The sequence below is a fragment of the Salminus brasiliensis genome, chromosome 15 (genome assembly GCF_030463535.1).
Source record: "Salminus brasiliensis chromosome 15, fSalBra1.hap2, whole genome shotgun sequence".
Taxonomy (NCBI): Eukaryota; Metazoa; Chordata; class Actinopteri; order Characiformes; family Bryconidae; genus Salminus; species Salminus brasiliensis.
In genome coordinates, this window is record NC_132892.1 from 3526387 (window position 1) to 3541444 (window position 15058).

Here is a 15058-nt window from a genome sequence, read left to right on the forward strand (position 1 = left end):
TTCTTGATTATTTGCCTACCAACCTTATTGGTGTTGATGCACTTTCAACACTGACTACGCTATCATTAATATCATCAGCCCAAATGCTCCACATAATACTACTGCTTAAATAGGACCTTAATGACCCACTGCAGCAACAGGGAGTTCGCTTTCGAGCACACTAGCGTAAGTAATTTGGTCCTTATTTGTCTGTAATTCATTGCCTCTTCACTCTCAGCACCACGCAGAACTCTAGTGCCCTCTTCTGGTGGGCCGTGGACATAAACCACCTATTTGAGATAATTCTTTCGACATATTTTTATCGGACGTCGTCCACAGCGTTGGTTATTTTTCTCCAGTGTTCAGTTTAATCTGAATTTATATCGACATATAAATCCTCCAAATACAAGTTTAATTGAGAAAAATGCAATTATGAAATATACCAATACAGATAATATACAAACATGAAATAATGCGGAAAAAAAATAAATGTCCTTTTTGCATATCGTAAAACTTGTGCAGATTCGTTTTCGCAGTTATAAATAAAAGCGGCGGCTTGTTTACGTATCTGTGTGTCTTGTTTTAACTCCTTGTATCAAGTATATGCGGATAGGATGAGTTTAAAGCCCCGATCAGGAATACTTACGATAGCAGGCCTTGTGTGACTACTGCAACGACAGAGGACTTCATCATAATGCGAGTACCCTGTTTTTTTTTTATGTTGGCGCTACTCTACAGGCAGCAAAAGCACTGTTACCAGCATTTCTGATGGGAGGCTTTGATAGAAGAAGAGAAAAATGCTAAAAATCTGCTGTGAAATCTGAAAAACAACATGAGAAAAGTCATTTTAGAAGGAAGACAGACAAGAAAAGAAAAAAAAGAGATGGTACAGGCAGAGATAAGTCGAATAATTTGACATCAGTTAGCGCAAATAATGATCAAATGAAACTAAACCTAATAAATACATCCAATTGTGGTCAGAAATTTGCATACGCTCATCACAGACATGAATGTCATGGCAATATTGAGCTTTCGGTGACTACATACATCAACATAGAGCCAAAAATATCCATACACCCACTCTAAGTTCTACAGTACAGTTTTAACTTGCCATGGCTAAGGTCTCTTAACTTCCTGTTAGTGATCTTGATTGACTACAGTTGCTAGCGTCCCTGTACCACATAAAAAGGGTTAGTTTGACAGCACACCTTGGACACAGTACAATGGGAAAGTTCAAGAAGCTCAGAGCAGATCTGAAAAGGATGATCCTAGATCTACATGAGTCAGGAACGTCTCTTGGAGTCATTTCCAAACAACTCCCTGTTCAAGTTTTGGGGAGGGGTAGTGGCTTCCGTAAGGTCTGGAAGAAGACTTAAATTCCTACCCTACAGGTTCAGATGGGTAAGAGCAATCCAAGAACCACAACGGTACAGGCTTGCCATTACCTAGAAACTGCTGGTACACCAGTGTTCTACATTGCTGAGTTCTCTGTCGACTGTTTGGGGTCATTGTCCTGTTGCAACACCCAACTGTGGAGGTTGAGGAATGGACAAAGCAGGCTAATGTTAAGCTTTTTGGATGGCCTTTCCAAAACCGTGACCTCAACCCTATAGACAATAGGTGGATTGTGCTTTAAAGTTGGGTTCGGGGCTCAAAGTGGCTCAGTATGGCCCAAGGGTCACGAGTTCGGAGCGGCCAGAGTCCGAAAGAGCCCAATTGGCCAAGCTCCTCCCGGGACGGTATATGGCGCTCTCTCTCCTCAGCACTCTTAAGCGATGTTAAGCTGGTAAGGTGGAGCTGGGGACCCACCATGAGCGTGTCTGCCACCGGGCGATGATGCACTGGCCCAGTTGGAAAAGAGGCGCTGGCTGTTTTCACATGTTTCGGATGAGGAGGCATGTGTTAAGTCCTTGAGCCCCTAGTGTCGGGAGCGTTGCCAGTGCTAGGGGGAGATACGAACGGGTGAGTTAAGTGGCAGTACCAAATGCAACATTGGGTTCGTGCCAGAAAATCCCTTGAAAATGAACTTTGTAGAAACGTGTGCACCAAAGTCTTAGTGTTGTTCTATTAAATGTGTACATCGCCACTAATTCTCTGAAAGCCCGATGCTGCCATGACCTTCATGTCCAGGATGAGCGTACGTAGACTAATATCCGACCACAGCCGTACGTGAAACTGAACATAGCAGTGCATTTGGTCTATTTTTTTATGTACTATTCATTTTGCAGTTTACCATTCATTTAGCTGTGGAGTTCATATAGAGGTAATGTCATTGATCAGAAACATTCGGAAATTTACCAAGCGGAAGCTCTTTTTTTCAGACATGTAAGATAGATAATTGTAAACAGGATACATTGTGTCTTTTTTTAGCAAGGCTCTCGAAAAGACTGCTTAACGGCACATCTTCCAATTTAGAGTACATTTACACTTCCGTTTCAAGCTCATATGACAAGACGGCGTTAAACGCGAACCGTGATTTCCCAATTCAGCAAAATTGGCCGTGAAATCTGTTCAATTACGTCATCGCCAATTTGACTGTCAACACTCATAGTCAGATATTAGCGCATCACCGCTGTCATTTCAAAACCTGCCGTTTCATATGGTTACTTTCTTAGTCTTGGGACCATCTTGTTGTGACATCAGGAAAAGCTGGTGCTCTCGACCGGTCTTAAAAACCCCTAAAACGAAAGGAACGGAGCTGCGAGATTGTGATATGACAGCGACGATACAGAATCATCTCTTCAGCGTCTGTTTCAAATCTCATTTCCGAAATGAAGCGAAGGACAAAAAAAAGGTCTGGGTGTCCTGTGGAAGAGTCCTGCTGTGCTAAGGCTCTCCTCTGAGTGCAACAGGAGGTTAAGGAGAGTTGTCGCTGAGTGTCCTGTGATGTGCTTATACACTCCCTCCTAAACGGAGAGAGGGCTTCTTTTAGTTAGGTGGAGAAACGAAGCTCCCATACTCCCTTCCCCCAAGTCTCAGCAGGAAGAGGCACTGATCTTCTCAGAGACTTCAGGATCGGACTTAGCCACGAGAAACCGGAGCCGCCCTCCGCCCAGCCTGATCAGGTCGACAGCGCTGAGGGAGAAAGAGACAGGGAGGTACAGTCAGTTCTGCCCTACATGGATTGGCCAGGTTCAATCCCGGCACGAGACAAGAGCGACCAATTCTCTGAAGGAACAGCACCTTGACTTGTGTGTGGTGTGTGAGCGGGCCGGGCCGAGCTAGTTAAGAGGCAGATGGAGAATGAGCATGCATGAGTGGTGCTGACCTCTGGTAATCAGCTCCAATGAGACTGGTTCCATTTACAGCCAGGATTCTGTCTCCAATGTGCAGGCGGCCGTCCGAAGCAGCCGGACCATCAGGGATCAGCGTGCGGATGTAGATTCCAGGTGAGTTCAGAGGAGTGTGCTGTGCATAGAGAGTTGGGAGCACAGGTGAGCTGTCTGTAAGAGTTTTAGGGGTCTATATTTCTATCACAGATGCCACACAGAGAGTCTGTAGGCTCGGTACCGAGGTCTGAATGGGATACTGGGTAGACTGGGTCTAAGGAGCGTGTCGTAAGCCTGACATGAGGAATGAATGAGCTGAAAATAGCTGATCGATCTCACCGATAAATCACTTTAGCCTGTCTCAAACACAGATTTCCAAACACAAATGAGCCAAAACATTATGAACACTCTTAATCTTGTAACATTTTGAATGAATGAAATGGTTAAGTATGAAGACCTGAACGACTTTGACAGGGACTAAGCTGTCACCTCTGAAATGGCATAGCTTCATAGGGAATCCTGTGGTGTCAGCAGTGGTCTGAGGAAGGACAAACCATCATCATCATCATCGTTAATGTGTGGGGGTATAGAAGTCTATCCCGTCTTAAAGGATCTGCCGGATCATCTCGGTGCTAGATACCACAGACACAACCTTCAGGGGGTGCTGTTTTGGTGGCCGGCTAAGGACCTACAATATATTAAGCAGATGTTCATAATGTTTTGGCTTATCTGAGAACAGGCTACTTGATTTTTCCTCATCGTTCAAGCATGAGGAGCCAGCACAGTCACTGTTCTGGCTGTCTACCCTAACCTACAGTGAGATGAGCTACGGTTAGCGCCACCTGCTGAAAAAAATGTGTCATGTTTTCTTCAAACGTTCATAAATATGCAGAAACATCAAAAAATAAACATGCTACAGTGCCTTGAACTTTAACAGAAGACTCCACAAAGTTCACAAAGCGTCGCTGATATCACATCACATGCATGAACAAATGATGGCTTTTCAGTATCAGTATGGGTTCAGATTTGAAAATACGGTCGAGTCCATAAGTTTGTGGACAATGGCACATTTGGTTTTGTCATTTTTCTGTAAGACAACTCAAAGGGTTTGATATGAAGCAGTCGGGACGGGATTGAAGAGCAGACCGCTGGTTTTAATGGTTTTAAAAAAGTATTGCATTGACGTTAAGGAAGTACACTGGTAAAAGATCCTTAAGGAACTTTTGGAGGAACCTCTTAAGGTGCTTTGAGAAAAGGATTTTAGAGAGAAAAGGTTCCTTGAAGGTTCCTCCAAAGAACTTCCAAAAGTTCCTCAAGGAACTTTAGCCTTATTAGCCATTTGCTAATAAGCAGATTCATGAGCCAGCTGTGACCAGTTCTTTATTATTTCATGACGGATTAAGGAGGTATATGGTTGTAAGCTCAATCAAAGAGTTGATGGCTTAAGATTAACTCCAAGAGTATGGAGAAGGAACCCTTCGTTCATCATCTGAAGCGCATGTCAAATTATCTGTCAAACATGGTGGAGGCAGTGTTCTGGCATGGGTTTGTATGGCTGCCAGTGGAACTGGGTCTGGGTTTACGGATGATGTGGCTGTTGATAGAAATAGCAGGATGGGTTCTGAAGTGTACACAGCTGTGGTGACTGTTCAGATTCAGGCAAATAGTGCAAAAGTGATGGTATGGCGCTTCACTGCACGAAAGTATAATGACCCAAAACATGGGAAAAACAACCCAAGAGCTTATTAAGGAAAATAATCAGATCTCCACCAGACGTGAAAAGACCCCTAAACAAGCAGCAACTGAAGGCAGCCGCAGTAAGAGCAGGAAAGAGAAAGGAAATTCAACATTTGGGTGACGTCCATGGGATTTGCTTCCAGGTATTAATAAGTACTGTCCAATTACTTTTTAAAAACGTTTCCACTGCCGTCACATCTTGATCGCTTCATTTCAAATCCACTGGGATTGTTTACGGAGACAAAATGTAATGGGCAAAAACAGTGTCACTGTCCAAATACTTATGGACCTGACTGTACATGGTCGTAGGGCAGTTTTTAAAGAATTCTGTTTGGTGTGTTTAGAGTACGACTGTTCTGCACATTTGCGAGCTGCGGTGTGATTCATGTTATACAGGATGTAGACACGAGGGGCTAGGCTACATGGCGCCAATTGTTTTTTTGAACACCGGGGATTTGATTTTAGGGTGAAGCCGAAACTCACAAGTCCATCGATAAGTCCCATGCCAAGGCCATAAGGTCCTTTGTCCAGGTCCACTACAAAGATGGAACAGATAGCGTCAGAGTCGGGGCCCAGGGTATGGGGCAGAGGGACGGGGAAAGGTAAGCCACAACCACTCAGAGGGCCTGGTCGAGGGGACACACACACACACACGCAGGACTTAGGGTTTGTTTAAGACATATACACACACTCAAAGGCACACACACAAACATGCAGTATGCAAGTCCCAGGCAACATTATACACTGATGCATGGTGGTGGCGGACACTTCTACACATACTCAAACTCTTTGCAGGGGAAACACAAGCCAGTGCTCAGACTCAACAAACATGGAAGAGCAAACTAACATCAACACAGTTGCACAAACAGACTAGAACATATGAGTGGTTCCTCAAGTAAGAGAAGGTTAATGTTTCCTGAGTAGATTTTTAAAGAAAAACAGATCAATCCTTTTATATTTATTTATTTATTTATGTATTTTTAAATTAACCCTGGAAAATAACCCACCCGTTCGTAGCGCCCCCTAGGACTAGCAATCTTCCTGACTCTCGGAGGGTAGGGACTTAACACATGTCTCCTCAGATACATGCAAAGCCAGCCACCACCTCTTTTACAACAGTGCTGGGTCCCCAGCTCCACCACACCAGCTAACAGTCACCTGTGCTGGCCAACATCACTTTGAGAGTGGTGAGTGGATGGAGCACCATCTATCAACCCGGAGACAGCACGGCCAGTTGTGCTCTCTCTGACTTCGGTTGCTGATGGCAAAGCGGCATCGGCTAATGGTCAGAATGATGGGTTGGAGAATGTCTAAAATGACGAGGCTTGCAGGAGGCTCCCAGTTCCAGCAGTGGTGAGAACTTATGAACCAAAGAACCATGGGCTATCATGTCTGGGCTGAATCTATATAAAGGCTTCTGTGGCACAAGACCACCATGCCTGTGGAGCTGGAATGGGGAAACAAACGCAGTAGTTCTGGGCGGCTTGGTGGTGGGTGCATAGGGCTGACCCCCACTGACACAAAGGTGATGTGAGGGTGGAAGGTGTATAGATAAGGCTGAGGGGCAGGAATTGGGGCGTGGTCCATCTCCCAAAACTGTGCAGTCGAAGAGCAATCAGACAGGTGCCCATACTAACTAATTGCCGGATCCAGTCCTACTTATCCATGAGGGATACCATCTGATAAGCCTTTCTGGTAGGCATTTAGGTCATGGACTCCTAAAGATTTCCCCTTATTGAAGAAACACCCATATACAAAACACACACACTCCCAACTAAGGTAAATATATACGGTCATGTAAGAAGTCTACGACTGACCTTCGATGCCATTACTGATGAATCCATTGATCTTCTTGTGCTCGGGAGTTGACCGCACACAGCCGTTAGCCTGTGTGTGAGCGCGTGGGTGGGCGTGTTCTGGGTAAAGTGGTGCGCCAGCCTGTGAGTGTGCAAGGTCGGGGTAGAGAGGGGTGTTAGGGGGAGTTAGCAGACAGGATGACTCCGGACCATGAGACTGGCTGCCGTGGCGGCTGGCAGTCCCGTTTCTGTAGAGGGAGCCGTGCAGTGCCCTGTCTGGCGGCCTGTCCTCTGCTCCCGCCCCTTCTCCACGTCCCCCCAGGGTCCCGGGGCAGTCCCGCACCTCACCCTCTCCCTCCCCGCGCTGGGGGGCAGCAGGCCGGGGGCTGCAGTGGGGCTGAAGGTGGTCGCGCTGGAAGATATCAGCAACAACGTGGCCATGAGATAATTCCCGGTAAACTAGGACAGCGATGAGAAGTGAGTGGTGGGTCGAACCTCTTATTTACCTCTGACAGAAAAGAGTCTACAAAACAGAGCAAACTTGAAAACAAGAGACTAGAGACCCAAGACTGCATAAACACTGCGAGACCTCTGCCCTCTGCTGGACAGACCGATGTACAGCAGGTGTAAAATACGCTGGTCCCATGCTGGTTTTGGTGTTAAACGTTTGTGTACAGTGGTCATAGAAAAGGTCAAGGCACATTTAATGTTTTTAATGTTGTTCTAATAGATTATACATTATTTGGAACATGTTTAATTTAATTTTTAAAAAGCGTGTGTCCTCGTTTGGTTGATTGTTCACCAAATCAACCAAACGAGAAATGAACATGGGTGTCCAAACTTTTGAATATGGCTGTATATGAGCTGCTCATATTGCATAGTGAGTGTTGAGATGCCAAGCATAAGAAAGCCTGTAACGACACTGCCTGCAGATACCAAATAAATGCAGCTATCCAATACTATATAAGTATATGTAATTACATTTCTGTGTAATTCCATTTACTGTAATTGCATTATTGCTGGAATTACATTGCCGGCTTGTCTTGAAAACACTACCGAAGTGAGGTCAGGCGTTGTTTAGTGATGATCGGCTAGGGTCTCTCTTCTCCCACTGCTCAGCGCTGAGCTCTGGACAACGAGGACCTGAATTGTGCTCTAATCCTCCTATGCAGGCTTGAGCACACATTAATTACACCGACACTTCGTTTGGCGAAAAATAATCAAACAAACAAAGGTGGACGTGCGGAATAATCTCCCAACAATGCCTGTGTACTGCAGAAATTCGGAGGGTTCTTCTGTGAGGGATTAAGATACACACACTGGCCATAATCTGGCCAGCAGAGAGGCGCTTAATTACAAAACTAAGCCCTTAATCAGATTAAGTGTGACTCTCATGTCTACCGATTTGACTTGGAATGGACCCTCAGACTTCCTTGACTTGCTCGTGAACTTCAGACCCCGTGAACCTGGCTGGCCAAAGCTGTATGTGTATGAAAAGTAATGCGAAGTGCAGATTCGGAGTGATGGTAGGAGCACTGTTCTATTTTTCGGTAGGGCCTTCGCAACAAGATGCATTCTAGATTGCCTGCTTTTCTCAACTCAGTAAATGACCCCGGTGAAGAGGCTGGCAGAGCTGACTAGCCCATGGACCCACACGGCTAGCAGATCAGGCAGAATCTAGGCGAGGACGGTTCAGTCATTTAAAGCAATTTATAAAAAGCAAGGAGCGCGCCGTCTGTCACACAAGACCAGGCTCCCATCTCTATGAATGGGGAGAATAGGGTCTACTTGAAACTTAAGGGAGGACATTAATGGGCATGAATGCACGTTGACCCCAACAGCTCATTTTGCCCCACCGGTTTACTGTAGTTACTGAGTAATACACCTTAGTGTGTGATAAGCTTTTCTGTGTTAAGGAAATAAAGAACTTTATCCATAAACAGGCGACATGTTGAGCGCTACAAGAACACCCACTCATATCTCAACCAGTGGCCGGACTCCTCATTTATAACGCCTCTGGCTGGAGCAGGTACTTGGACAGTACCAAGCCACAGCACAAAAGGTGAGTCTTACAGTACCAGCAGTTATCAGAGCTGTAAACGCTACTTTTTGGTGAAAGGATCTGACAGTATTAAAGCATTTTGAGTATGAAATTCAGGGCTTCTTTCATTTCTGTAGTTTCTTTATCTTGTATAAAAGCAATAGGACGTGATCTACAGCGGCCAACAACAAATCCTCTCGTGTTCTGTAGTATAACCATAGTCCACTCTCATTTCCGCCTATAAAAGGTGTGTGAACATCCATGGCTAACCTGTTAACACCCATTCACCCTTTTCTTCCAAAAAAACTGCATTTGAAGAGGCTTTAAGCAACTTAAATAAATATGAATAAATAATAAATATTTACTTAAATAAATATTTTCATTATTTCAAACCCAGCTGTTCTGTAGTCATAGTTTCAGTATATGTAGGCCAGATTTCATTTCTGTCAGGGAAATGAAACCGGGCGGAAACAATGCTTATTTGGGGCAGTGGTGGCTCAGCGGTTAGAACTCCGGGTTATTGATGACAGGGTTGTGGGTTTGATACCCGGGCTCGGCAAGCTGCCACTGTTGGGGATGTAAACAAGGATTTAAACACCCTCTCTCTCTCTCTCTCTGCTCCCCGGGCACTGGAGTTGGATGCCCACCGCTCTGGGTGTGTGTGTGTGATCATTGCCCTTAGTTCACTAGTGTGTGTTTTACCCATGGGTAAAATGTGGAGGACATATTTCCGCTATATTCCATTATATACGCACACCTTTACCCATCCAGAGGGGTTAGCAAAGTCGGAAGGTCTTTTCGCACCAGACCTCAAACGTTTTACAGCGATTTAATGCTCGGAGCCTCGAGCTCAATTCTGTGTGTCAATTGGTGAGTGAAACACACCTGGATTTCTTGTCTGTCTGTGCTGGCATTGGATGGATGTGTCTTGGTGCGCAGCCCCCACAGGAAGTGCCTGATATAAAGCAGCTGCCTGTAGATACTGTCCTCCACACTGTCGCTCTCCAGGTCCACCTTAAAGCCGGCGCTGGGTAATACAATAGGAGGGTGGTTCTCGAAGCTTTCCAGCAGGTCCACTGTAACATACACACACACAGATATGTATATGTATATATATACACTCACACATGTGGACAAAAGTATTGGGACACCTGCTCATTCATTATTTCTTCAGATATCAAGTCACCATCAGTGCCGATATTTGCATTTAATTGCATAAAAAAGACTAGTTGACTTTTTATTATAGGTCAAACAAGCATATTACATTGTAGTAAATAAATAATATTAATAATAAACACTACATTCGACTACATAATCAATCCTTCCATTCCTTTATACACACACCTGTTCTGTAGATGTAGGCTTCGTCTTCACTGCTTGGTTGCCAGATTGGGAGGTAGCCCACCTCGGCAATCAGCTGGTACTGTGTGAGAATTCGGTGAAGTTGGACTGGTTTCAGAGTGGGGTGCTCTGAGCACAACACTTTCCAACTCATCTACACACACACACACACACACACAAACACACACACATACATAAAAGAGCAGTTAAAAATTCTGTACTAATAACCAATTCTGTACCAAGTAGAAGCAAGTAGACTGGAGTCACCTGCGACAGCTGCTGTACGGGTGTGGCGAGGATGGTGACGGCGCTGCACAGCTTTGCGAAAAACTTCTGGGCGAGCTGAGCCCGGCCTGCGCCTTTCGCCCAGTCCAGCAGCATCCGCACACACGCCTGGATCTGCAGCACTCGGGAACGCTGGAACCAGCCCCTTGCAGGACCTGCACGCACATATGGACAGAGTAAAGACGCATTGGGGTTTGCCTTTCATAAATGTCATAGGCCCTTAGGTTGGGGCAGTCAGCCGTCCAAGCAAGAGAGCACAGCTGACCCTACACTCTCACGGGTGGGTAGGATGGCCCCCAAACCCAGTATAATTCACTATCAGTATAAACTTCCTAAAATATTAAAAATGCACCCATATCAGTGTTCCCCATCCAAGCTCTACTGGTGGGCTTCATTCCCCTATAACTAACACTTGATATTGGGCATAGTGGCCTTAGGGTGCTTTCCGAAGCATTATACCCGAAGCATTATGCCATATATATATGGCAATGCATCACTATGCTATGAAGGGTACAGTTTTACTGCTTTGTCACCTTAGATTTGCTGCCTTACTGAGACCCAGTTGGGCTTCCCAAGTAGGGCACCATCATTACAGCCCACCCTAATCTCACATGGGTCCCATCTAGGCTCCAATGTGCAGTGTACAACCCAGATGAGGCCAATGTTCAACCCCTACTGGTCCCATCATTGAATCTGGTGGGCATCCATATGTGGGGCCAACATGAAACCCATGGACAAATCCATGTGGGGCTACGCATACAGGGACACCCGAAAATTACAGTGTGTTTCATATTCTTGAACTGAAAGCACACTGTGTCACGACAAAACAAATGAACTGGTGTGTGTGTGTGTGTGTGTGTGTGTGTGTGTGTGTAAGCACTGCTCTGATCCTCTCTGTCTGTTATGACACACAAAGAGGATTATGGACGTCTGGAGAAATAATCACCGCCTGACAGTGCCCTCTCTCCACAGACCCGCTCATGCGTACGCAAACACACCGAACATATGCCACCAGCTGGCCTTTAAAAAAGGAAATGAGTGATGTAATTCTTTTACACTATATGTCCAAATGTTTGTGGACACCCCTTCTAATGAACGCATTCGCCTACACCCATTGCTGCACAGATAAGCACACGCCGCTTGTCTAGTTCCTGTCTTGTCAATAGAATAGGACTCTCTGGAGCAGATCAGCCTTGATGAACCCATTGGCACCATGGCTAATGCCTAAGCCCAGGCGTGGGCTAGAGGGGTATGAATGATTCCCCCCCAGCATTGAGGAGCTGTGGAGCAGTGGAACTAACTGTGTTCTCTGGAATGATGGTTGGTGGAGCTCCATCCGATACTTTTGGGATGAGTTTGAGAGTTGAGTGGTAATCATCCGAAGTCCTGACCTCACTAATGCTCTTGTCGTTGACGACAATCAAATCCTCACAGCAATGCTCCTCTAAAATCTAGTAGAAAGCCTTCTCCCCTGGACAGTAGAGAGACAGTTACTCCAACAAAAGCAGGATAAGCTCTATTTTAATACCCTTGCTTTCCAAAGAAACAAAGAACAAGCAGGTGTCCCAATACTTTTGTCCATATCGTGCACAGATAATTAGCACCTTAACAGTGAGTAGAAGATGATTTCCGAAAGGCTTAAAAAACTTTTTGTACTGCGTAGAAAGAGAAGGAGCTCCATGCAAAAGTTTGGACATCCCATAGTTAGCAAAAAAGCTGGAGATGCAACGAGGATGGCTTCGACAGCCGGATGATCCTTAACACGCCTGAAGATGCGAACCTGAAGGTTTAGGCATGGCCCTCACAGTCCCCCAACCTAACCATTCCCTCAGAAGAGCAGTTCAGCAAGCCAGTCCATGAGCCTCACATATCTGGGAGTCTTCTGCAAGGAAGAACGGCCGGAAACCCCTATAAACAAGCCCTGAAAGACTCTTAGCGGCTATAAAAAAAAAGTGTCTGCTCAGCTGTGATACTCGTCAAAGGTGGTGCTAGGATTGTTTGCCCAGCACTGCTAGTCTCCTTGCCGTTACCTGCCTTGCTCTTAATGCCAAACATCTCTGCAGGGAGAATCCTTGGCCCGGTGTAGTGCGTGTGTGCCGGGGTATGAGACACTAGATGGCAGACTCTGAGCGTTCTGCAGCCTCATCACTCTCCTCCCTGCCTCCTATCTTTCACCTTCTCATTCTGTTCCCGTCCGTCTCTTCCTCCCTCGTCGGTCTACCTGCCCTCGCAGCCTCGTTCTCACTCTCTCGCTGTCTCTGTCTGTCTCTCTCGCTCTCACTGTTGCCATGGAAGCAGCTGCTGTCCACATGCTTAATGAAGACGTACGACAACGCAGGCATGGCCTGGCGAGCGTGAGTAGATATGAAGGACGTGGTTTGAAAGGCATAGGAAAAACGCAGGACACATCCGCAGGACCAATAGAGCCTATTTGCTCCCCTCGCGCCCCCCTTATACAGCTGGAGACGTGTCCAAACACGCTGGTGGGACGGAAGTCTCGGTAATGTTCACATCAACCATCAGAAAGAGGGCAAAATTTTGAGCGAGTGCATGGTTGTTGGTGTCAGGTTGGCTGGATTGAGCATCTCTGGACCTGCTGATCTCCTGATGTTTTTAGCACAACAGTCTCAGACCACAGGTTTCTTAAGATGATGATGATGATGATGATGATCAGCACACCAGGTCAACCAGGTGTGTCCAAACTTTTGATTGTAAGGGCTCTGACCCCAAAATGCTTTTTTCACACAAACAAGAGGCCAAAACGCAGCAAATAAATACTACATAATAAGAGTTACTGTTATTATTAATAAATACCTTTGTCGATGAACAGGTTGAAGAGGGAGGCGTTGGTGAAGAAGAAGAGGTAAGCGAACATCTGGCTCTGGATCTCGGCGTGAACCTGGTACTGCTGCAGGAGGTCCGCCGTGGTCTGCAACACGCTCACCACCCTCCTCACCGCTTCTGGCATCACACACACGGTGCAGACGCAGGCCCCCGCGGCTCGCCGGCACGGCTCAGACGACGCGTCGCCGCCGAACGGGTTGCAGTCCAGCAGGGCAGGTAGGACCACGTACAAGGACTGGAGGAAAAGAGGGCAGGATCAGACACATGGACATGCTGGTTGGTGAATAAGGCCTGTAGTTTTTGAAGTACTGTTAGTTTCCAAATAAGTAAAATAATGACTTTCCAAATTGCTGCTTTCCTCCACCATCACATCCAGTTCTTATTTTCTGAAAGTTTTTGGACACTTCGTTTGATTCTGGTTGTCCTTCATTTTGCAAGGAATTAACGAAATGATTGAAAACGTCATTTATGATAAGCTGCAAAATTCGAAATAAAAGGCTATGTTTCAAAAACTATATGAGACAATATATATAAAATATGTCTCTTAAAACACAAAAGAAAGTTATTCAACTTTCTTAATAGAAAATTTGAACATTTATTATGAACTTCTAAGCTTTTGGACATTTTTCATGTAAACTGCATATCTTCAAAGTTTCTAGATAAAAACACACATAAATACATACAGAAATGTTTAGAAAATGTAGAAATTAGGGCTACATTAGCCTGGATTAACATTACAAAGGAACTGAACAACTGTATAAAGCTACAAGCTATGAAGTAATTTCAAACCCCTATTTTCAACAAGATTCACCATATTTTTTCTTATTAGGGGTTTGTTCAATTAACGAAGACAATGGCATCAATCATAATGAAAGAGCAGAGCTGTGACCAATTCTGCAGTTTAAAATCCCATCATGAATCTGACCTAGACCTTTTGTTCAAACTTTCCTCCAACGTCACATCCAGTTCTTATTTTCTGAAAGTTTTTGGACACTTCGTTTGATTGAAAAAGTTGTTTAACGTTGATAAGCTGCAAAATTTATAATAAAAGGCTATATAAGAAACGACTATATAGAAAACATATATAAAATATGTCTCTTAAAACAAAAAAGAAAGTTATTAAACTTTCTTAATTGAAAATTTGAAACCTTTTTCAGAAATTCTCAGAACATTTATTTACAATTAACTTCTAAGCTTTTGGGAATTTTTCATGTAAACTACATATCTTCAATGTTTCTACGTAAAAACGCACATAAATACATACAGAAATGTTTAGAAAACATAGAAATTAGGGCTACATCAACCTGGATTAACATTACAAAGGAACTGAACAATTCTACAAAGCTACAAGCTAAGCTTAGACACGTATGTATGTATGTACAGTACTGTGCTAAAGTGTCTACCAAAAAGTTATTACAACTATTTATCTCAGCAGTAAGTGTGACTCTAGCTGAAAAACACGTTATAGCTATATAGCATATCGCTGCTGTCCAATGAAAAACCTGTATCTCTGTAGTTTTCTCTTGGTTTGAACAATCTAAGTGTGTAAATCATTCACAATTCAGTTCAATAGAAACACTCTAAATCACTTTCATAAACTCTTATATTTACAATTCTATAAAGTCACTATTTTGCATATATGTAAGCACTTCTTTTTAGTGAAAGTTTACATGTTAATATGTTGGTTAGAAGCACGCCGTTAGAAGAACACAGGTTTGGGTGCTGATCTTCTCTGTGAACTCACCTGCTTGACTTTAACGAAGGAC

General features: G+C 44.6%; 1 protein-coding gene across 9 annotated transcripts in view; it reads right to left on the reverse strand.

The window, feature by feature from the left end:
• Nucleotides 1-410: 410 nt before the first annotated feature.
• The window catches only part of radil (Ras association and DIL domains), a 43816-nt gene continuing 29168 nt past the window's right edge, over nt 411-15058 (reverse strand). For 6 of the 9 annotated variants that reach the window (XM_072656733.1, XM_072656732.1, XM_072656729.1 and 3 more), the window contains 8 exons: nt 13263-13527; nt 10431-10603; nt 10167-10317; nt 9708-9898; nt 6803-7193; nt 5469-5611; nt 3248-3387; nt 411-3054 (listed from right to left, as the gene is read on the reverse strand). In XM_072656733.1, the coding sequence (XP_072512834.1) occupies nt 2955-3054; nt 3248-3387; nt 5469-5611; nt 6803-7193; nt 9708-9898; nt 10167-10317; nt 10431-10603; nt 13263-13527 (1554 nt within the window). In that variant the 3' untranslated portion in view covers nt 411-2954. Of the gene's footprint in view, nt 3055-3247; nt 3388-5468; nt 5612-6802; nt 7194-9707; nt 9899-10166; nt 10318-10430; nt 10604-13262; nt 13528-15058 lie in introns of those variants that run through there. The other 3 variants (XM_072656731.1, XM_072656730.1, XM_072656734.1) reach the window with 2 other exon arrangements.